At 51.3% G+C, this 23,439-nt stretch overlaps 1 protein-coding gene across 6 annotated transcripts in view; it reads left to right on the top strand.

The window, feature by feature from the left end:
- Window positions 1-23,439, top strand: part of Col18a1 (collagen type XVIII alpha 1 chain) — a 112,542-nt gene that overhangs the window by 81,094 nt on the left and 8,009 nt on the right. For all 6 annotated transcript variants that reach the window (XM_076917027.1, XM_034523749.2, XM_034523748.2 and 3 more), the window contains 26 exons: window positions 3,243-3,316; window positions 3,599-3,784; window positions 4,770-4,796; window positions 5,981-6,043; window positions 6,146-6,223; window positions 6,468-6,521; window positions 6,669-6,827; window positions 7,296-7,358; window positions 8,314-8,340; window positions 10,034-10,165; window positions 10,649-10,711; window positions 11,560-11,586; window positions 12,442-12,477; window positions 12,844-12,915; window positions 13,182-13,217; window positions 13,490-13,579; window positions 14,569-14,598; window positions 14,726-14,752; window positions 15,035-15,097; window positions 15,390-15,464; window positions 16,340-16,366; window positions 16,573-16,626; window positions 16,962-17,036; window positions 18,465-18,533; window positions 18,961-19,003; window positions 19,957-20,019. In XM_076917027.1, coding sequence (XP_076773142.1) covers window positions 3,243-3,316; window positions 3,599-3,784; window positions 4,770-4,796; window positions 5,981-6,043; window positions 6,146-6,223; window positions 6,468-6,521; window positions 6,669-6,827; window positions 7,296-7,358; window positions 8,314-8,340; window positions 10,034-10,165; window positions 10,649-10,711; window positions 11,560-11,586; window positions 12,442-12,477; window positions 12,844-12,915; window positions 13,182-13,217; window positions 13,490-13,579; window positions 14,569-14,598; window positions 14,726-14,752; window positions 15,035-15,097; window positions 15,390-15,464; window positions 16,340-16,366; window positions 16,573-16,626; window positions 16,962-17,036; window positions 18,465-18,533; window positions 18,961-19,003; window positions 19,957-20,019 — 1,713 coding nt within the window. The remainder of the gene's footprint in view (window positions 1-3,242; window positions 3,317-3,598; window positions 3,785-4,769; window positions 4,797-5,980; window positions 6,044-6,145; window positions 6,224-6,467; window positions 6,522-6,668; window positions 6,828-7,295; window positions 7,359-8,313; window positions 8,341-10,033; window positions 10,166-10,648; window positions 10,712-11,559; window positions 11,587-12,441; window positions 12,478-12,843; window positions 12,916-13,181; window positions 13,218-13,489; window positions 13,580-14,568; window positions 14,599-14,725; window positions 14,753-15,034; window positions 15,098-15,389; window positions 15,465-16,339; window positions 16,367-16,572; window positions 16,627-16,961; window positions 17,037-18,464; window positions 18,534-18,960; window positions 19,004-19,956; window positions 20,020-23,439) is intronic.

Raw genomic sequence — 23,439 nt, 5'->3', positions numbered from 1 at the left:
GGTCACCAGCTGTGGCTGCCTACGTGTTAATTGCCAAGTCAAGCAAAGCTGAGAAGTATTGACTTTCTGGCTCGTGGGTGGGGTCTTGCTGTGTGGGCCCATGGGGCCTTGAGGTGAGCTCTGGCTTCACTCCCATCTTCCTGTGTTCTGGGATCCTAGGGAAGACAAGAGAACATGACCCCTACTCTGCCAGGTTTCCATGGGCATCCCCACCCCCACTCCACCGCTCTGGCTTCTGTCACCACAGTTGGCTTTTCTCAGAAAATATGTATGTATGGTGTGTATGGGGGGGGAGCGTGGGGACATAGTACATAGCATCTGGACTTGCTTTTCACTGCGTCTTTTTTATAAAAGGCATCCACTTAATACCCAGTCCATTGTTGACCTGTTGTCATCCACAGTGTTGACAGACTACATGTATTTGCCCATTTATCTAGCGATAGGCATATGCACCATGTCCAGTTTGAGATGGCTTTAGAGAAAGTTATTCTGGGGTTTCTGTCTCATCAGGAGGTTTATCTGTTTGCCACTCATCCCAGTGTGTGTGTGTGTGTGTGTGTGTGTGTGTGTGTGTGTGTGTGTGTGTATGGGGGGTATCTCTGTACCTCACCTTTGATGGTCCTTAGATATCACTGTGTCACTGATGGGAGGTGGCCTGCCTTATGCTTCCCTCCCTCTCTCCCCTCCCTAATTCCTTCTTATCCTACCCTCTGGGGATATGTGTGTGGCATTCATATATATTCTAAATAAAGATATAATATCTATATTTATATAGAGATATCTCTATGCATATGTGTGTCAAGCTGGTCTTGAAACTGTGACCCTCCTGTCTCAGCCTCTCAAACACTAGGCTTACAGGTGTGAGCCGCAACATCCAGCTTCTTTTTCTTAACAGCAACTTTAGAAAAGAAAAACTTTCAAATTTTGGCTGAAATTCAAAGATCTCACTCCTGGTATCATCTGAGACTCTGCCCAAGGGGATCCAAAGACCTATTTTTAATTCTATAAAAAAAACCGTTTCCCCACTCGGCTCTGTCACTGTTTGAAAAAATAAAAACCCTTTCCCTGCTGAGCTGACTCTGAGATGTGGAGTGTCACCCTCCCCCACTCACCCCACTCGTGTCTATTTCTGGGCTCTACACTGTGCTGCGGTCTCCACGCCCGTCCAGCCCCATCTGTCTCTCTGAACTGTGAATCTTTGTCCTTCTCTCTGAGCCATGGATCTCACTGTTTTAACCCCAACCTCATCCGGTAGCTCAGCCCTCCAGTCTGCTCTTTGCCTTGCAGTTATGGGGGGTGGGGTGGGGGGTCTCTATGGTCGCCTGAATTGTGAACTGTGGTCATTGTCATTCACACATCCACAGAGAAGAAAGAAAAAAACCTGTCGGAGTTTTGATGGGGGATAGGTTTGGCAGTCCTGTCGTCTTGGTAATGACTCTTGACACCTATTGTTGCCTTTTGTTTGGGTCTTGTTTGATTTCTCTTAGCCATGTTTGTATAGTTTTAACTACCCCTGAGGCGCTGCTTTTCTGGTTTGCTGAACCTGAAGTTCTAGGAAAAACCTTGCAGCTGCAGGGAGAGTTCATGCTGCCCTCTTGTGGTCAGACCTGGTAGTTGGCTCCTTCAGTTGCGGTTGTTTGACTTTGCTTGATGGGGGTTGCAGGGGTGGGAGGTGGGGGTGGGAAGCGGGGAGTGGGGTCATCCTGATCGAGTGTCTGGCTTACTCCTCACTAAGGAAGCCTATGACAGGGTGTGGGCAAGGACCATCAGCATGCCCCTTCCCCCAGAGAAAGGTCTCAGCCGCATGGGCTAGGAGCCGCATCCCCCAGAACCCCAAGAATGAGGAAGAGGCCCGAGCACACTGTTTGTGTGACTCATAGGTTTGGCCACTCTCAGTTACCACTGCAGATCCTCAATCCTGCGAGGCACTGAGCTCAGCCAGAAATCGCTGTGCGAGCATCAGTTCTAACTCAAGATGGGGTCTCAGTGCCCCAGCCAAGGTCCACTAGACACACACGCACACACGCATGCACGCACGCACGTACGTGCAAAACTGTCTGGGCATTTGTGGAACTTGTCAAGAACTCTGTCCTGAATACTGACCCTCACAAGACAACCACATCCAGGGATGTGGATGTGTAGCTTCTAAATAACGCTCAAGAATTAGAGTCTTCTCTTGGTCCCCAAAAGATATGTGACATGTTGACAATGACTGTTTTTACTGTCAGCAGCCACCTCCAGGTGCCATCCCACAAGCCCTTATTAATCACAAGGGGATGACACATCAAACACGCAGGAAGGACCTATCATGTGCTTCCAGGGAAGATACGCTCCTGAGCCCAAGAGGAGAGGCAGAGGGAATAGTTGGCTGATTTCCACTTCAAGCTTTGGCTCAACCAGGTCTCTGTGGCGTTTTCTGTCTCGGACCTTTGAAGTCTTTAAGTGTTTCTTGTCCGTACACATCTATAAAAGCCATTCTCAGCTCAAAGGCTGTCCGAAACCAGGCAGCGGGCCCACTGGGCTGAACCTTGGCTCCGGTAGCACTTGTGGGTTAAACACACATGAATGACATGAAACCAACACAAGAGGAGATGCTGGTTGGTGTCTTCATGGTTCCTGTTTCCAGAGAAGTCAAGGAGAACTGGGTGTGGGCCATTTATCAGGTCAAACTCCATTATCAAGGCTGAGCTGGGCTCCCTGAATGTGGTTGTCTTGTGAGGGTCAGTATTCAGGACAGAGTTCTTGACAAGTTCCACAACACAAAGCCCAGACAGTTTTGCGCGTGCGTGTGTGCATGCGTGCGTGTACGTGTCTTTATGTGTCAGAGGCACGGTGTGGATGATGAGGGTCTAGGCGAGCCTCTGAGGCTCATCCCTCAGAATTTCTGCTGGTTTTCTGTTATTCAGATTGCATGGTTGGCGGAAGAGGGTTTTAATGGTGGAGTGTTCAAACCAATCCAGGAATCTTCTTGGGGGTTACAGTTGTTCCTGGGCTTGCTCTAAATGACTGTGTGAGTCTGTGTTGACTCATTTTTCTCTCCTGTTCCCGACGTTAAGTGGCCATTTCCCTACACCATTCCTGGGGCCCCTGTCTTCGGGGCTTTTGGTGGATGGAAAGACAAGTGGCCATTATCATAGCCTGGGTCCCCTGGGCTGTGGATAAGTGGAAAACAAATCTTGGGAGTAAGACTGAGAGCCTGGGGCTGCAGGAAGCTTGACAGGACCATCTCTCCTTCTTCCCAGCTGAGACTCTTCCTGGCACAGATTCAAGTGGTGCATGGGATGGTGTCCAGAACCCCGGAGGTGGCTTGATAAAGGTGAGGCCACCTCCCTATGACCTTGACGCAGTGCAACCTGGAACCCTCAGTACCTGCCATGTGTCTCACTGACTTTCCCGAAGTCCTCAGGCCCACACTCCCTCTTCCGGCCTGCTGCTCTGTGTTCTGCACACTCTGCCCTTGTAAATCTTCCTGGCTTGAGCCCCAGCCTCCATACCCGCCTGAAGTCCTCTCTTAGATTTAATGCCCAGAGAATGTAGCAACATCGGTGTGAGATGGATTGGTATGTAGACTGCAGCCTGTGTCCTCTTTTGTCCCTAGGGAGGTCTAAAAGGACAAAAGGGAGAACCAGGTGCTCAGGGCCCACCTGGCCCAGCTGGGCCCCAGGGTCCTGCCGGTCCAGTGCTACAGAGTCCCAGCTCACAACCTGTCCCTGGAGCACAAGGACCACCGGGACCTCAGGGGCCACCAGGGAAGGATGGCATTCCAGGAAGGGATGGTGAACCGGTAAGTACTGGCCTCTCCTTGTGATCTGGATGGGAGCTGAGGTCTCTGACTGGGGCTAGTGGGAGAGTTGGTTGGATCGAAGCAATAGCATCCTTGGATCGTGGACTCCATCCTGTCTCCTGATGATGGGCACTGGAACTCGTGATTGGAACATGGAGGCCAGGCATGCCCAAGGCAGCCCTGGACCTAAGCACTATTACAGAAGTGCTGTCTGCTGTGGGTCTGGGGTCACTCAGAGATTCACTATGACCACAAATAAATTTCAATAAGAAGAGGCTTCATTAAATACTGGTGCCAGATACTCATGACACCGGGACTGCAGAGGAGAGCCCTCCCTAGAGGCAACATATAACAGTCCAAGGCTTATAAAGTCAAAAACCACAAGATTACATGGATTCTGTGCCCTTGAAGGCAGAGTCTGGTTTTTAACATATATATTTGCAGGTGTCCCAGTCACCGATTAGAGGATGCAAGTTTGATTACAAAGGCAGACATAGCAGCAAGCCTTATTTATGATCTATTATCTTACTAGAACAGCAAATTTTATAAGAATCGGTCATTTAAGGATAGTCTTCAGCCGGGTGGTGCTGGCAATGTGCCTTTAATCCCAGCACTTGAGAGGCAGAGGCAGGCGGATTTCTGAGTTCGAGGCCAGCCTGGTCTACAGAGTGAGTTCCAGGACAGCCAGGGCTACACAGAGAAACCCTGTCTCCAAAACAAACCAAACAGAAAGAATGTTCTTCAACATCGGGGAAGAGCCGTTAGGGACTTACACATTAGAGCCATTCTGTGCTTTCTGGACTCTCAAGCACTATGAGTTTAAACTTTAAATGTGGTGTTAACCATTACACTGTCAGGAGCACATGGCGGTCCAGGTTCTCAGCTTTACAGCACAGGGGTGGGAGAGCGGGCGTTCCTGTGTCTAGTCATAGGGGGTTCCAACAGTACCATTTCCAGTAACAGCGGCTCCTCTTGCATGTTACAGGGTGACCCTGGTGAGGACGGGAGACCGGTACGTCTGCTTTTTCTCTGCACCAGACATTGTATAGTGTTCACACAGGCTCCATGGGTCATCTGCCTACAGCCCAGGGCGATGGTTTCCCAGAGAGGCCTCAGAAAGACGGCTTCGGCTGGGCTGTACTTTATGTCCAACAACAGGTGGCTAAGGGGAGTTGAGCCTGTGCATTTCCACGCTCACGTGAAACCATGAGGTGGGGTTTGCAGATCCTCAGAGGGGAGGAAGCGCCACAAAGAGCCAGGAAGCCAGAGTGTTAAGACCGGGGGGGGGGGGGGGTGCAGTGCTGAGGAGATGGGGTCCTTCATGCTGCCAGACTGGCCTCAGGAAGCTCTTTTGTACCTGACAGAAAGTCGTACTGAGAAAAGTCAGGGCTGAGAAAGCACACAGCTCAAGCTCAGTCATAACTGGAGGTTTCCCTGAGCCCAAAGTGGCTGTCAAGTTTGCACATAAGCATGTGTAACACACACACACACACACATACACAAACACACACATACACAAACACACACATACACACAAACGCACATACACACAAACGCACATACACACAAACACACACACACAAAAAACCACACATACAAACAAACACACACATACAAACACACAGATACACACACACACAAACACATACATACATACAAACACACACACAAACACACAGATACACATAAACACATACATACATACATACAAACACACAGATACACACACACAACCACACATACAAACAAACACACACATACAAACACACAGATACACACACACAAACACACACACATACATACATATAAACACACATACATACATATAAACACACATACAAACACACAGATACACACACAAACACACACATACATACATACAAACACACACACACAGTGACCTTACCAACTAAGTGGATATCTCTGAAGAGAGCACACGCCATTGTCCAGACATGGTGATAAAGACTCAGTTGGTACTTTCCATAGCCAGTGATGTCCCTTTTAAATCCTGCCTCTTTCTCTGGGGTCCCTTTGGTGGCATGGTCCCTCCTGGCTTATCAGGCCACCATGGACTCCTGAAGGTCTTGGCTGTCATCTGCTCCCTGCTCTGGAATGAGGAGAATTTGGGGCTCAAAAATCATTGTGTGAGGGGAGAGAGATGCTTCCCTCTGCCTAGCCCCTACCCCTGTCTTTTAGGGTGACACTGGACCTCAAGGCTTTCCAGGGACCCCAGGAGACGTGGGCCCTAAGGGTGAAAAGGTAATGTATGCAGTCAAGAGTGTGGCCTCTTTCCCGTCTCAGCTCCTGACTGAAAGTGGGGACCACGTGTTCTCAGTGTGACAGATCTGTCTTATGTTCCAGGGAGATCCTGGTGTTGGGCCTCGAGGACCTCCAGGACCTCCAGGGCCACCAGGACCCTCCTTCAGACAGGACAAGCTGGTAAGGTTCCATCCATGGCCTCCTCCATACCAGGTCCCAGTACTCATCCTTAGGAACTGGGTCCTGATAGTGTTGATCCAAGAGAATGGGCTCCTGCTACATGCTTGGGATGATGGCCAGGCTGTGGGGCAATGTTGTCCCAACTCCCATCTCAGGCATCTTTGGTTGGTTAGGGGACAGCTGGGTGGTGCTTCCTGGTACTCAGGACGGTGTCCTGTGATGCCTTCTCTTGTCCTCTCCTCAGACCTTCATTGACATGGAGGGATCTGGTTTCAGCGGAGACCTAGAAAGCCTCAGAGTAAGTGGTTACACCCCACTGTCACTGGACACGTGTAGAGTGTGATGTTTGGGACATCGCTGGGGACTCTTGGGAGTGGGACAAGACTAGCTGGGGATGTGATCATTGCCCAGCAGGGCCATGATAGATTGTCTCTCTCATGTCCAGGGCCCACGAGGCTTCCCTGGTCCCCCAGGACCCCCTGGTGTCCCAGGACTGCCTGGTGAGCCAGGGCGCTTTGGAGTCAACAGTTCCTATACACCAGGACCTGCAGGCCTTCCTGGTGTGCCTGGGAAGGAAGGGCCCCCCGGTTTTCCTGGTCCCCCGGTAAGTTCTGCTGCCTTCCCTGCCCCAGAGCATCCTCTTGACTAGGAAATGTGGGGTGTGGTCATGTGAGGGAGGTTTCTTGCTGGATCTACCTCAGAACTCCCATGCTCCTTTGCAAGGTGGAGGTGGTTCACATTTTGAGTTCTTCTCAGGATGGGGGTGATGGGGGTAGGCTACCCTGGGGTGGTTCTGGGGGATGGTGGCCTACTAGCTGACTCTGAACCACACATTCGGGACTGGGTGGATGCGAGCTTTCCACTTCAATTTCCCCAGCTAATCAGCCGATCAGCAGCTCAGAAGAAAGAACCCACACAAAGGGTCTCCATCCTGTGGTGGTGCCTTCTGAGCCTTGCATGCATCTTGTGGGGGAGGAGCTTATATCCCGGCTCTTAGGAAGTCTGGTTGCCAGCTGTTACTTTCTCCTTATGGATCCCATCCAGCTCGTCTCATTGTCTCTCTGTCCCCCAGGGACCTCCAGGTCCTCCAGGCAAAGAGGGCCCACCAGGAGTGGCCGGCCAGAAAGGCAATGTTGTAAGTCAGTCCCTACAGGTGGTTGTCACTTGGCACACACCTGTAGTCACAGGGTGGCGGACATTGCATGCTTGGGGGTCTGTGGAGGATGCCTGCTGTAGGATGAGACCGTGGCCATAACCTGCACCCTCAATTTAGGAAGATTCTTGGTACTGGGGCCAGCAGGGCTCAGCTTAAAGTCAGGGTCTCCCTGTGTTTCTTACACTATATAAGGACTAGCGGCTTTTAGGAGTCAGTGCTTCATTGGATTAGAAAGGGTTACTTCCAGTTTCAGTGTGGTTTGATTGATAGAAGTCTCCAGAGGCAGGCCAGCCTCTGCTAACCATGATCTATGGTGGTCTCATACTGCTGAGGTGAGGAGGCTGTGTGGAGGGTGGCTCCCAGCACTTCCAGGGATTTGATGGTGAAGCCTCCACCCCACCCCACCCCCACCAGTGCTGGGTGGCGGAAGGTCCTTTTAAATCAGTGGATCTCGACCTTCCAAATGCTGCAACCCTTTATTACGGTTCCGCATGCTGTGGTGACCCCAACCATAAAGTTACCGTTGCTACGTCATAGCTGTAGTTTTTGTAATTTAGGAACCATAATGTAAGTATTGTGTTTCCCAATGGTCTTTGGCGACCTCTGTAAAAGGGTCATTTGACCCCACAGATTGAGAACCGATTGCTGTTTAAAATCAACTGTGAACAGAGCTTGTCTGTTTTTAGCTAAGCCTAAAGGGCTGGATGCTCAGGAGGTTCTGAGAGGCATTCCTGGGGATGGCGTGCTTAGGGTGCTTTGTCTTTGTGCTTTGGTGGTCTCCCCCCCCCCCCCCCCCCCCCCCCCGCCTAGCTCCCCAGGGGTTCCATCCCTGACAAAGGAGGAGGGTAGGAACGGGCCCAGAAACCACTAGAATCAGCATAATTGCTATGCACCTGTCTGATTTTATTGTCATCTTGTCTTTATTCCCCCATAGGGTGATGTGGGTATCCCAGGACCCAAGGTATGTACAAGCCAGTTTTCTTGCTGGTATGGCTGGGGCTACCTGCCTAATAAACTATCCCGGCAGGATGCAGGGGGTATCCCAGTCAGCAGATGTAGTTTTTAGTGTTGACTGTGACACCAGCCCTACGTGTGTGTGTGTGTGTGTGTGTGTGTGTGTGTGTGTGTGTGTGTGAGAGAGAGAGAGAGAGAGAGAGAGAGAGAGATTCTACTCAGTTCTATTCTAATGCAATGGAACCGGAAGGGGTGTGGGTGGTCAGGTTTGGAAACACGGTCCTGGTGGGGCAGATATAAGGGAAGGCTCCTTGGCAACTCCCCGGGAACCTCAGTCAGGTATCTCAAGCTCAGAGCTGCTTAATTCAGCATAGTGTCCCCCGTGGTACTCCCAGCATCCTCACCCACGGCTGTACAGGGAATGCCATGCTGGCCCTCCTGTGTTCTGTTAGGTATCCTGGCTGACAGCCAGAGAGTTGGGGCTGATAGGAAAGTCCAGTGGGGAGAAGAGAACATGGTTATCAGAGGGTAGACAAACATGTCAGAAGGAGATGGAAGAGAGATGGGCTGATGGGGCCGAGTGTGTCAACGGGCACACACACGTCTTTCTTTATACCATACTTGCGTATCTGCACTGGCACAATGTCTGCCCTCACGTGTTCTGATCTGTTCATGTGTGTAGATATATGCACTCGTGTCCCCACACATGGAAGGTCTTCAAGGATCAATAAATAAGACAAGTATTTTACTGAGGTTAAACAGGGAGGTTAAAGAGCTGACAGCTGTACTGGGCACACCCCTGGAACTGAAGAGCTACCTCTGCAGCTGGAGCTCCCACACCCACATGGATGCTTACATGCTCATCACACACCAAGGAACTTGTTCGTAGAGGTAGCAACTCATGTAGCCCAGGCTATCTTTGAACCCAGCCAGACCTTTTATAGGAAGGTTTGTGTCTGGCTTGGCTCAGGGTGTTTCTCCTACTGTTTCGTGTGCCTGTCAGGGCCCAGGGGGGAAGAGTGTAGTCTCCCTTTTTCAGTTCATCAAGGTGAATTGGCACCAGCAGGCTCCCTGGGGCGTGCTGACCCACCAGGTCCACTTCAGGGCTAACTTGCTTGGAGCAGAGCCTTCTGGAGCAGGGCCACTCTGCCTGAGCTCCAAAGTCCCGCCCCTGTCTGCTTCCTTGATCTCGTCCCTTGGCCTCCATGACAAGCCCCTATATACGTGTGTTTGTGTCTGCTCCTCACGTTCTTCAGACTCATACAGTCATAGTAATACCTGCGACTATGTTACCCAAACCACTTTGTGGCCACAGGATCCCATGCAGACCCACCCTGAGGCTTTCTCTCCCTGTACCTTCCAATGGCTTGTCTTTTCTTCCTTACCTGCTTCTTGTTATTCCCGTCCCCACTGTCAGGCAGCCAGGACCCAAGGTAACAACAGGCCGTGGTGTACGGCCTGCTTTTGTGAGCCTTGGGTTATGGCCAAAGCCACAGTGTCAGGCTTGTGCACCTGTGAATGTCACTTGGCCCTATTGTTTTAAATCAAGGATTTGTCCGTATGCCCTTGTGGAGTGTGATTTTTATCTGGGTCTTCAGATTTTTGACAGGTGTAAGGATGTACATGTTCACTGGGATTGCCTGTAGTTTTGCTTAAGCCCAGGGCCAAGATTGGGTGACCTTGTCCTTCTGTCTGTGCAGGGGAGCAAAGGAGACCTCGGGCCCATCGGTATGCCTGGAAAGTCTGGCTTGGCTGGACCCCCTGGACCAGTAGGACCCCCAGGACCTCCTGGGCCTCCAGGGCCACCAGGACCAGGATTTGCTGCTGGATTTGTGAGTCTGGGTTACTGTTGGCTCCCAGGAAGCTCATAGTTCTTTAGGCTGGGCTCAGCCCTTGTCACCATGTGGGTTTCTTCTGTCCCTGTTTTTGGGGCCCCACTTCTGAGCCCTAAATGCCTGGATGGGTTAGCCCAGTGCTGGCTTGGCCTCAGTGTACACAGATTGGGCACAGACATTATGCCCAATGTCTGTGGCTGCTGTTCCTAGCCCCGCCTCCCACACCTCCATACTGCTGAAAACCTGCTTATGTACTCAGGTACACTTTTCTCTTGCACAAACCAAAGCCCTGTGACTGAGTTTGAGTTGGATGCCTACCCACCAGGGTTCGATTACCACCCACATAACCCAAGCTCTGTCAACCAGCCACGGTCTTCCCTCCTTCAACCTCCCACTGTCTCCACCATTCTGGCCTCAGAGGAGGAAGGCTCCTTCTTAATAAGGGTCGGAGACTAAACATCCCTTTTACGTTCCCTTCAGGATGACATGGAAGGCTCTGGAATACCCCTCTGGTCAACAGTCCGAAGTTCTGATGGGCTGCAGGTATTGCCCATGAGCCAGGGCTGAAGGAGGGTCCCAGGTCAGGGGTGTCCTTGGTGCAGCCTCATGTAGAACAAGGAGTCCAAGGCAGCTCAGGAATATGAGCCATAGTACTCTCTACCCCAGGAAGACCTGATTCCAAACTGTCCACGGTGAGGGAGAGTGGGTGTCGGATAGACAGACCTTTCCCTATCTGATTCCCTCCATGCCTTCAATTTGAGAAAATGCCAGATATTTCGCCAGAGTAACTGGAGTTAATGGGGCATGGAGTGGGGGTGGGGGGGGGGCTCTCATTTCTCTGTTAACCTGTGTATAGTTTGGATTAGGTCAGCAAAGAAAAACTGAAGTCCCAAAGTCCCCAAGTGGTGGGCACATCCAGACACTTGTGTGCAGGCACACACATACTCAATGGCCTGGTCCAGGATACCACTCCTCCCTGAGGCCGCTGCCCTTCCCTGAGGAGCCATAGTGTATGCCTTGGCCTTGGAGGGCACCAGGCTGACCTCCAGTCTCCAGGGCAACTACTGTTGTGATAATAGTTTAAAGTAATTACTGTTGCCGTTGCTATTCTTTGTAACTTTTTTCCATATACACTTCTATTGTAAAACAGTTTCAATTGTGGATGGAGTCTTAAGGACAACAGAAAGAATCCCCATGTATCTTTCAGCTGGATACTCTGTTAAAGTTCAGTTGCCCCTGGAGATAGCTTTTACAACAGAAGGCTGGGCTGAGAGGTTTTGGGTACCATGCACCTCGTTTCCCCCTAGAGCCCTGAAGTTTAGAAAGGGCTAATATCTGAGGACTGATAAAGCAGATCTGGTCACTAACATTTGTCCCCTGTACTCTGACAGGGACCTCCGGGGTTGCCAGGACTCAAGGTGAGTTGGGGAGGCCTTTCTTGGAGAACTGGCTAGCTGATGAATGCTTTTGGACTTGAGCAAACTACAGCCGATGGCTTGGTAGAAAAATAGCCACATGACCCCTTCTCGCGCATTGAGTGTTAATAGGGTCATACCCTGTCTTTCCAAAAACCCCACGAATTGAGATTCCTGGCTTCATACATCTGAAGAATGATAGAATATTGAAGAACCCAAGGAACACCCCCAACCCACATCCCCCGCTATGTTCTCAGCTTCAGGGACAGTAGTGTCCTAAAGTCTGTCCTGGAGGTTCTGAGAGTTTGGTTCTCATTTTCCCATGTCATCCTTGGGGACAGCAGTCCACAAACTTGTCCCCATAGCCCATAGGCTTGAGTCAGACTCCCCAGGGCAGGGGTAAGGGTAGAGAACACCAGAATAATCCCCATCTGGGGGTCCCAACTGGCCTCTGCTATTGCTTCGAACTCCTTCTAGAATGTTCTGTGATTTACAAAACATGGGCTGGGCATTTCCAAAGTCTGGAATTTCAGACGGGCCTGGACTGGACTGGTTTTTTAACATTAAGAAGTTACTCTTCAGAGGACTTGTTTCTAATAGTGGAAATGATAAAACCTGCCTCCTGCTTTTACGATATCTAAAACTATCCAACCCCCCAATGCTGGGATATATTTCTTACTGTTCACCAGTGTGGACCTCTAGGCCCCAGCTTAGTCACCCAGGATTCTAGGACCCTTGGGAGGACAGCCCCAAGTGCTAGGGCCGAGAATCCTGAGTGATAAGCAGAGGAGAATGTACCTTGGTTTGGGGGGTGGACCAGCTGACACCCCAAGTTTATAAAACCCTTTGTCCTCTTAGGGGGATCCTGGAATGACAGGGCCACCTGGAGCCAAGGTAGGTACTTCACCTAGGGTCAGGTACACTGTCCACTGGGCATAGGGAGGGGCCTAAAGAAACCAGAAATCATGCCCCATAGGCCATACCCAGGGTTAAGTCCTTGTCATAGGACATACCCACAGACCCCTGCACCAATTAGGGGAAAATGAGCCTCTTCCCCTCCCCCTTCCCTGTTACCATCTTCCCTTCTTGTCTTCCTCACCTCTCAAGGGAAAGCTGTGTTACCCTCCAGGGCTTGAGTCAGTAGCCAGCAGAACCCTAGGTTATAGTGGTGCCCATCCATGGTTGCTGTCACCTCCTCTCTAGGAGTCTCTGCTGCCTGGCTGCAGGGCTGACTCTGGATCTTCTGTTTGTCTGTCCCAGGGAGAAGTCGGGGCAGATGGAGCCCAGGGCATCCCTGGTCCCCCAGGAAGAGAGGGTACAGCTGGGTTCCCGGTGAGTAAGGGGGCCAGAAAAGAAGCCCTCAGGAAGAGAACTGGCACCCAAGATGGCCTTTGAGTTATCCTGGATCTGTGTCCTCCACCTGCTACACTGTGCCTTGTGGATTCAAGTCTGGTCAGGGATTTGGGTACCTCTCTCTAGTCTCCAAGGCACTAGGAAACACAGATTCCTGGTCTGCATTGGAAGCCAGGCTCAGGTAGGCTGGTCCTTGAAGGTTCTGTCTGGTTCTGTCTATAATGACTCATTTCCTATCTCTGCAGGGTCCAAAAGGAGAGAAAGGGATCCAGGGAGAAAAGGTAAGTGTCTAGATAGCCATAGCTACACAGAGGACAAAGAGTTGAACTGCCCAGGCCTCTGGGTAGGGGAAATCCCATCATGCCATAGCCCCAGGCCCAAACCACCTACTGACCATGTGATATCAAGAGAGTTGAGCAGAGATCCTTAAGTCCTTAAGCTATCCTGGGATAGCTCTCAGCTTCTCTCTACCAAGCTAATACCTGGACTATGGGTAGGCTTTGGGGTCCTGGCCAGTAACCAGAATGTTCAACTTTCTGCCATTCTCTTCCAGGGAAACCCAGGAAAAGATGGAGTGGGCCGGCCAGGCCTTCCTGGCCCTCCAGGCCCTCCAGGGCCTGTGATCTATGTGTCGAATGAGGATGTAAGTACACTGGAGTGCTGTGGGGCTCACCCCTCAGCCTAGGCACTGCCCATGGATAATCTAGGACATGAGGGGCCCTGGCTTCTCAGGAAAAGGCTGTGCTGGCTGCAAGTTCTCTCCTTGCCAAAGCTTCTAGGCCTTCTTGGCTATAGAGGCTACACCACTGCCCTTTTGTGGTGGCGGAAGCAACATATTCAAAGGGCCTAGCCCCAGAGTAAATGGGTCCCTCACAGCCCTACCACAGAACCCAGGAGCCAATCCGCTGCCCGCTGCCTGCGCTCACTCCTCTGCAGTGAGAAGCCCAAGTCTCTCTGGGTAGGAGATGCAAGGCCCAGGGGAACTGAGAATGAAGGGAAAGAGGCTGCTAACTAGGCCCAAATCCCAGCTGTAGTTGTCACCTGTGATCAGGGCTGGTTACTTCTCCTTCTGGAGTCTCTGTTCCCTCAGTTCTGAGATGGCCACAATATAGTCCTGGGAGCAAGGCTGTGAGTGGTCACTAGAAGGCGTGCCCCAGGCCTGATATTTCAAGGAGTTAGCCAGACACCAGCATAAGGTGGCGCTGCAGTGATTGGGGAGGGACAGGGTCAAGGTCAAGGGCTCTGGGACCAGGGTAGATCAAAAGCAGTAGCCCTTTATTCAGGGGACATTGACAGGACAGTGAGGCATAAGAGAAGGCCTCCAGTAGGTGGGGCTGCCTTCACAGGATGAACCAGAGTGTGTGTAGAAGGATCTGTATGTAACAGGACTGGAGAGCGACCCCAAGCGGGGAAGTGGGGGGACTCCCCACGAAATGGGTTCAGCTGTCAGCTGGGCACCTGCAGAGAGAAATCAAGCATACCACTAAAAAAAAAAAATAGTTTTCTTCTAAACTTCCACTTTGAGTTAGCTTTGCTGAGCTTGTGGCTAATGTGACCCCAGGTGGCTGTCAACTCAAAGCCCTCTAATTTTTCTTCCCCTCTGATTTGTATTTCCTGGTGACGTGGGGACAGAGGGCTGTGATGAGCACGCCAGGACCTGAGGTAAAGGCCATCTTGCTTGTAAGAAAGTCCACAGAGTGTTGGGGTTGGGGGTGGGGGCTGGGTGAGAACACCAGGGAGAGCAGTGTGTCCTCAAAACTCAAAGCTCATGGTGACGTTCTTTCCACAGGGCAAGCCAGGGTATGCAGGCTTTCCTGTAAGTAGCTTTGCTTCCGAGGTGCATGCCTGTCCAGCCTGACACTGGGTGTGGGTGTGGGCTAGGCTCTTGGTGTACACAGGACAGCAGTGTAGACTTGGGTGGGGAACAGTCATGGGGTCTGGAAGATGTAGCGTGTTACCCTTGCCACCTGTAATTGATCAGGACTCTGAAGGGCTGGCACATGACCAGGGAGCAAACACAGGACAAGGGATATGGCAGTTACGGGGACAAAGGAACATTGGGTCATGGATCCTCACTGCAATCTGGTCATTACTACAGGGACCTGCTGGACCGAAGGGTGACCTGGGTTCCAAAGGCGAGAGGGGTCTTCCGGGGCCCAAGGTAAGGTCTGGGGTGCCTTCTGCTCATTTCTCGGGAACTGGGGTGCAGCCTTATTGCCTGCTATACAGACCTGCTACAGGCAAGATATTCTATCTTGTCTATACAGATGATGGCTCTTGGGGCAGCCTGGGCCCTGTGGCTACTGAGATATGCCATCTCTGTTACTCTGTCTCAGAGGGCTCTGGTCATAAACTCCCCATAGTAGGCCAAGACCCTACTATCCTTCTGTGTTGGGGGTATCTGAAGGCCAGTGGGTGAGCCCTGACCTGTCCTTCCTGCCTTGCCATTCCAGGGTGAGAAGGGAGAGCCAGGCACTATCCTTAGCCCCGATGGCAGAGCTCTGGGTCTCGCCCAGAAGGGAGCCAAGGTGAGAATAAGGTTGTGGGTTCCCTAATACTGTGAAGACAGCATGAGTGTGTGTGGAGGGGTGTTCCAATAGAGAGGCAAGATCGTGACACACTCAGACTTCTCCTGGATGGGGTTCTCAAGCTTTTCATAGCCCGAATCTGTCCTTCCTTTGACCCTTGGAACCAGTTTGGGTAGGCTCTCACGGTTCCCAAGCCTGCCAGTGACCTGCATTAGCCCTTGGTTACTGTTGGCTGAATAGGGAAGTTAGTGATACTGACCACGGTCCAGCGTGCTCCATCTTCTGCCAGGCCTTTTTCTTTGGGAGATGAAGGGGACCAAGGCCTGCTGCTTACCCGCCGTGGGCAGGCATCCATCTACCCTGGGTAACAGGTATCCAGACCTCCTCCTTCCTCTGAACCTGAGCCTGCAGGAAACTGAACACAAGACTGTGCTTCGCTGGCCAGGACTTGTTCCTCATAGTGTATTTGAGATTCCCACCCCTGCAGGCCTTCCCAGAAGGCACTGGGGGAAGGGCCTTGGAAAGCCTTGGTGCCTCTGAGGAATACAATGTTGTTAGAAGGTGATCTAACGATACCCCAGCCCCCAGGCTCAGAGAACCCTCTGCTCTCAGAGGCTCTAGAGCTGAATATGACCTGGGTGACCTTAGCTATATGCTTTGTAAGGTTGAACCCACCCTTAGGGACTCAGGGAGCATCCATCTATGCCTTAAGCTGGACCTAGTCTCTAATGCTAGTCTCTGTCCTGTTCCACTGGTGTGGTTATCAGTCTCTGTTGCTAGCCTAACACATCCACATGGGTGCAACAAAGACTCTGGGAGGCAGCGGGCTGGCTTAGCCATAGCTGCCTAACGTACCTCTCTGATTCTCTGTTCAGGGAGAACCAGGCTTTCGAGGACCCCCGGTGAGTAGTGCCCTTCTTGTTACACCGAGTTCAGGGACCCAGGGTTTGTATCAACTGCAGCATTGAAAAACATGGGGTGGGTTGCACCCGATGGCAACAGGTAGTTTCTAAAAGATGGCAGTCCTGGTTCTTTCCTGGGGTGGCCCCTCCCTCCTCACTAAGAGGCTCCACCCATCCCTCGACTCATTGTTTTTTTCTCTCTGTAGGGTCCTTATGGACGGCCTGGGTACAAGGGTGAAATTGGCTTCCCCGGACGGCCGGTGAGGATTTTGGTGGCTTTACAAGTGGGACCTAGCGGGTGGAGAGCATCTGGGGCTACAGAAGGCTGACTGAGCCTTGGAGAAAATGGACAGCTGCCCCTCCTTTCCATCCCCCAGATACAGCTATCATACCTATGTGGCCAATGACACCTTATAGGAGACCCTGAGCAAAGAAGGGGCTCTAACCTGGGTCCTTCTAGTCAGTCTCCTGCCTCTTCCAGCTTCTGGGCAAGAGCTAGATTGGGGTTGGACTGGGAAGGCTTGACCATGGGAAGCATGGAGCTATGCACAGGTTGTCCAGTGTCCAAGAAGTCCTGCTACTCTATCCTGCCCAGGGTCGTCCCGGAACGAACGGCTTAAAGGGAGAGAAAGGGGAGCCTGGAGACACCAGCCTTGGATTTAGCATGAGGGTAAGTGTTCTGTAATAGTGAATGGGTGGTGGCTTAAAACACCAGGGCTACCAGGTATGGCTACCAGGGCCCCTCAGCTCATTTACTGAGCTGTTTCAGGTATCTGGTGATGCAATCAGACAGGCGCACTTGCATAAATACTATGTGGGCACACTCAAAACTACACGTGCACAAACATATCTGCATATTCCTATACCAGAAGAGAGAACCATGGGATGGGACCATAGGATACCCCCTTCTCTGGATCCATCAACATAACTTTTAAAATGTCTGCTGCCTTGGGGACTTAAGGATTTTTTGTTTCACGGCATCTCTTGTCTTTCTGCTGGACGCAGTCACCCAGAGACTCAGGGACTTCCCCAGAGTGATTGTGTCCAGCCTGTGGCTCCTGTCTCCCGCCTGCATGGCCCAGAGCGGAGATGGGCATGGAAACCCAGATATAAGTACTTCAGAGAGTCCGCATTCCTGATTGGTCTGTTGCTGCTGTGGGTTTCTTGTCAGCTGCCTTCTCTGTGGACTAACGTCTACCAACACCATGCAAAAACTAAGAGCAAACTGCAGAGTTTGCAGAGCTGCAGGACCCACAGAGTCACAGACCGTTCATGTCCATTCCAACGCAAAAGAATGCCTCTTGGATTTTATCCTCAGTTATGATTCTTTTTAAAACAATTTATTTATTTTATGTACGTGAGTACACTGTCGCTGTCTTCAGACACACCAGAAGAGGGCACCAGATCCCATTACAGATGATTGTGAGCCACTGTGTGGTTGCTGGGAATTGAACTCAAGTCCTCTGAAGGGCAGACGGTGCTCTTAACCTCTGACCCATCTCTCCAGCCCATCAACTGTGATTTTTAAAATTAGGTTGAATACTGTTCCTCGAGAGGAGTGTCTCCCTCAGTCTGAGGTGCCAGCAAGTACACAGATGTTCACAGCTCTCCTGGGGAAGGCAGACAATGCAGGGTGCCCTCCTGGGATAAAGAAGCCCTGGTCATGCCTGTTCCTTACCTGGGTCCTCGGGGCTTCCATGGAGGCTCTTTGCAGAGGTAGCGTGTGACTGTTGGAGTTTAGGCTAGGTTGTTGCTTACTTTATTTAAATAAATAAAAATAAGATTTCACTTATTCAAGCCAAAGCCGTCTTGAGCAACCCAGCTCCGAGTTTGCCCCTAGCAGTCTCCACTAGAAGGACTACTTATATGTTGGTTATCCACAGCTCATGTGACCCTGTGTGGCTCAAGAGTTCCCTAGGTAGGAAACAGTCAGGCCTAGTTGGCAGGCACATGGACCAGAGTCAGAAATGTGTTTTTACATCATCAAACACATTCAGCTTTCTGATTCAACTGCTTTTCAGCCCATGTCTGCTCCCCTAGCCTCTACTGATGGCTTAGCTCTGACCTTGACTAACTAGAGCTTTCTGTTTCTCCACAGGGAATGCCTGGGCCCCCTGGGCCTCCCGGCCCCCCAGGTCCTCCAGGGATGCCCATCTATGACAGCAATGTAAGTGGCCAGAGACTATTCTATATAGGCCTCTTGCCAGCCGCTGGCCTTGGAATCGTCTCTGGGGTGGGTCTGTTGGGTAGGCTGTATCTGGGGCCAGTGGATGAGCAGTTAGGGGAATCTTAAGTCTGGGGCATGGAGACAGTCTCAAGCCGGAAGGACCCAGGTCCCTGACTCAGGTGATGGGGATGCTCCAGCTTTACTAAGGGAAGAAGGAAGAGGTGACCTGTGATGTAGGTCATCATGCATAGGATTCTGAACATAGACCCTGACCTTACCTGAGAGCGTCTATGGAAAGGAGGCTGAGTTGGCTCTGGGGAGGAGCCCTGGGACCTCTTGCCTTGGGGACTTTGGTAGTCCTGTTTTCTAGAGCGCTGGCCCTCAGCACACACTCTCCTTTCCCCCCCAACCCACTTGGTCTTTGTAGGCATTTGTGGAGTCTGGCCGACCTGGACAACCAGGACAGCAAGGTGAGGGCTTTGGGGCACACAGTGCCTTTGGGGGGTTGGGGCTCTGGTAGGAGATGGCAGCAGGATAGTAGTAACATCAAGCTGATTAGGAAAAAGGAAAGTGTGACTCTGCTAGCTCTGAGCATTGTTCCTGGGTACCTCTTAGCTAGCCTGTGCTACAACCATACCCTACTTCTAATAGCGCACACATCTGGCGTGACTGTCCAGGGAGTCTAACTAGGGGCACTGATGCTGGGGGCGATTTCACAGAATGGGTGCAGAAACAGTCTCACTCATCAGTAGGGGGATAGTGCAGTGGCTTCCCCTCCCCCAAACACACAGCTTTAGTTCCCCTCTGTGGTGGTAAATCTCTGACCCAAATAAGTCTGGTCAAGGAAAACACAACTCAATATTTATGGATATAAATTGTAAGCCAATTAGATTGGGCAGATTTACCATTGAACTACTCTATTCCCCAGCTATGAGATCCCTTAAAACTTGTAGTTTTTCCAGGCCATGTTCTTCTCCTCCATTGTCCTTCCACCTCCTCTTCTGTCACCTCCCTCTCCTGTCACTTCCCCTTCCGACTCCTCCCCTTCCGACCCCTCCCCTCCCGACTCCTCCCCTAAGCCTTTTTCTCCACCTCCCCCTCTACTGCCCAATCACTGGCTCCAGCCTTTATTCTACAAATTCAGGTGGACAGAAGGTTCACAAGAGTACTGATTCACCCCTCCTCTGCAGCCCCTCCCAAGAAAGTGGAACTACCATCAAAACATGAAGCTGGGGCTACCCACAACACCCCTCCACCTCACACTCAACACTGCTCCTCATGAGCTCTAATTCTGATTGTGCTCCCCCACCCCCATCCACTCACAGCCTTTCTGGTTGAGGCCCGCCACACGCACACATTAGCCAGGCCTCGGGACATTGTTGGGAGGGGCTTTCCCTGATAGCTTTGGGGTTTCTTCCTCCAGGTGTGCAGGGGCCTTCAGGACCAAAGGGTGACAAAGGAGAGGTGGGCCCACCCGGGCCACCAGGTGAGCATGTTCTGCACCGTCCAGGCTGAGGGTTGTTGGGTATAGCTAACCCCATACTTGGGAACCAGGGCCCTTGGGGTGCTAGACACCCACTATACCATGGTTGCTGTCCAACCCTCTGGAGGGACAAAGCACTTTCTCAGCTCACCAAATCTTGATTAGAGCTGAATTTAGGAACCCCAGGTAGCCTTTCAGCTTGGGGCTAGGGCCTGGGGGTGGGGGTATGGGAATGTTCCTGTCACCCCGTCTGCCGATAAGATACAAGCAGGGCTGCTTTTCCCAGCGAGCAGTGAGCGTTCCCTGCCAGCATCCATGTTGGTCTGACCAACCTCCACCAAGATGATGTAGGAAAGTAGGGTAAGAGTTAAGAAGCCTCAGCCGGGCAGTGGTGGCGCACACCTTTAGTCTCAGCACTCGGGAGGCAGAGGCAGAGTTCAAGGCCAGCCTAGTCTACAAAGGGAGTTCCAGGACAGCCAAAGCTACACAGAGATGCTGTGTCTTGAAACACCAAACCAACCAACCAAACAAAACCTGAGGTCACTCCCCATAGCCCACAAAATCGTTAGCATGCTTGTGCTAGTGGGATCTTGCCAAAGCAAAATGGAGCAAGTTCTGCCGGCTAACAGCACTCACAATGTGTGACATTATAACTCACAATGTGTGACATTTTAAGGAAGACATAGACATTTGAACAAAGAACCAAGGGGCGGGGGGGGAGAGAGGGGGGGGAGGAGGAGGAAGAGGAGGAGGAGGAGGAGGAGGAGGAGGAGGAGGAGGAGGAGGAGGAGGAGGAGAGAGACAGACAGACAGACAGACAGACAGAGAGAGACAGACAGACAGCAGACAGACAGACACAGACAGAGGGCAGGTACCAAGGCCTCCTGGGAAGTAGTTACCAGGCTGGGATCAAGACTTAGAGAGTGCAATGTCCCAGACCTAAAAGGAAAGAGAATCATCTTAGAGAAGTGGGTTGTCTGGGTAAGTCTTGGGAGAGAGTTCAGAGTACTAGGGGACATGTCCCCTCGAGACAGCAAGAGTTAGCTGTTAGGGGCCAGCCCAGCACCTAGCCAGTAGAAAACCAGAAAGAGTAGAAGCTCCCCCAGAAAGGACACAGCAATAGCCTGGCACACTTGTCACTGGAGAGTCAAAGAGAAAACGGCAGTCAGGCCAAAATGGCTCAGCTCAGTTTCCAAAGCTAAGAAAAGATTTATAGTATTTCCCACAGTCAAAAGATGCCCAAGATAACTGGAGAAAGTAGTGAGTAAAGCAAGAAAACCTGAGTGCTTCAGAACATCAGAGGGGGGGTGCTCTGATGTTTCACATCAGAATTCACTCAGGATTCCACCGTATGACTCTGGCCAAAGAGAGTAGCTGAGCATCAAGCAGCCTGGTGCACAGTGCAAGCCTCCAGGGAGAGACAAGCTGTCCCAGAAAGGGCTGGGAGGTGGGAAACAGCTGACCGACCCAGCAGGAAGAATCCAGGCTGCACAGCCACAGGCCCAGACTCTCTGGAGCATCTCTCTGATGTTTAGCTGAGGTCAAGGGTGCAGATGAACTTGCCAAAACCAAGAATGTGCAGCTGGATGTCTGACGAAAGATAAATAACAAGAATACAGAAGAAAGCTGGATGCAAATCAAGATGAGGGAGAAGAAACACAGAGCAGGAACAACAGAGGACATAGAAGACAGGATAGATTTAAACTCAGGTTTTCAGTGTCCGAGCATGGGTGCTTCTGTTGGGAGCCAGGATGGGAGGGTGGTGATAGAGGGAATTGTCCCGGGAGAAGGGAGCTGTTGATGGCTACCTAGGTGTGCCACAGACAATTTCCATCTGTCACCAAGTGCATCCTGGGAAGTATGGCTGGGAATAGAAAAGGGTCATCTTGATCAAACTCAATCTGGAAGGACAATCCGGGAACTGAACTCACTCTCCTACAGTAGCAGAGCCTCAGGATACAGAGGAAAATGGACGGGGGTTGGGGGAGGGGGGAAGGCCACTGTATTAGTTAAGGGTTTACTGCTGCGAACAGACACCATAACCAAGGCAACTCTTACAAGGACAACATTTAGTTGGGGCTGGCTTACAGGTTCAGAGGTTCAGTACATTATCATCAAGGCAGGAAGCATGGCAGCATCCAGGCAGGCATGGTGCAGGCTGAGGTGAGAGTTCTACATCTTCATCTGAAGGCTGCTAGCAGAATATTGGCTTCCAGACAGCTAGGATGAGGGTCTTAAAGCCCACACCCACAGTGACACACCTACTTCAACAAGGCCACACCTCCTAATAGTGCCACTCCCTGGATCATGCATTTACAAACCATCACAGCCATTATCTGAGAAATTGAACCTGGAGACAGAAGGGTTCAGAGGCCACCAATGCTTGTCCACATTATCTCTGGCCACGGGCCAACCTCAGGGACCAGTCCCTGCAGGCAGAAGCAGGTTCTGCAGGCTTATCGGGAGGCAGTCTTGTGAATATAGAGGAAGTCCCCCAGGGCGAGTGAGCATCTGCCTTGGAGGACTGGTTCAGGTAGCTTGTAAGTCAAAGGAGAAACAAAAGACCCGTAAGGCAGCCTGGGACGGGGATGTTGGAGAAGCAGGTCTTAGAAGTCTGAAGGGCTGGGTCCTCTAAGCTCCCACTGGGCTGGGTCAGTGTGACGCCTCGCTTATAGGTCACAGGGTCCCATATACCATGACCTAGCTCTACAGAGGTCCTAGGATAGAGGCTGGAGCTTAGGTCCTGCTAGTGACAGTTGTCACCTCCGATCCCAGGTGATCACACCTGTAAGATGGATGGGCCATGGGGGTTATAAATCATGGCTCAGGACCACATTATATAGTGGCAAGAAGCCTCCGAGACAGTAATTCCACAAGGCAAGGACCTGGCAGGCAAAAGTGACCCAAGGTTGATATCCCTAAAAGAATGAGTTAACCCTTTGTTCACAGAACTACAGGCCTTAAATAGAATGTTTCAGTGCCTCTGCCCAAGGTCTTAGAAACAACACATCACATTTGATGGGAAGGAGAAGGTGTTCTAGAGGCAGAAATAAATGAAGTTATGTTTTATTTATGTACGAAGTAACCAAGATTAAAAAAAAAAAAAAAATCAAGTTAAGTCTCTGAAGAGGCCAAAAAAAGTCTCTCCATCTCTGTAGACAAGAGTCAGCAAACAGGAAATGGCTCAGAGGAGGAGTCCTGGGCCCTGCTGAGGACCAGGCTTCTTGAAGCAAGATGCCTAGGGGGAGAAGCCAGTATACACAGCAGGTCTTTAATGCACACCCCCCATGAGGATCTGTGGGTGGCTGTCAGAATGAGAGAGCACACGTCTCTCCAGGCCCCTGGAGGATGGACAGCGACCAGAAAAGCCAATGGCCAGTCATCTACATTTACAAATGCAACTCTGAAAAGAAACACCATGAC

This window comes from Arvicanthis niloticus, chromosome 20 (genome assembly GCF_011762505.2).
Source record: "Arvicanthis niloticus isolate mArvNil1 chromosome 20, mArvNil1.pat.X, whole genome shotgun sequence".
In the NCBI taxonomy this organism is placed as follows: Eukaryota; Metazoa; Chordata; class Mammalia; order Rodentia; family Muridae; genus Arvicanthis; species Arvicanthis niloticus.
This window is presented reverse-complemented; position numbering and strand designations above follow the sequence as displayed.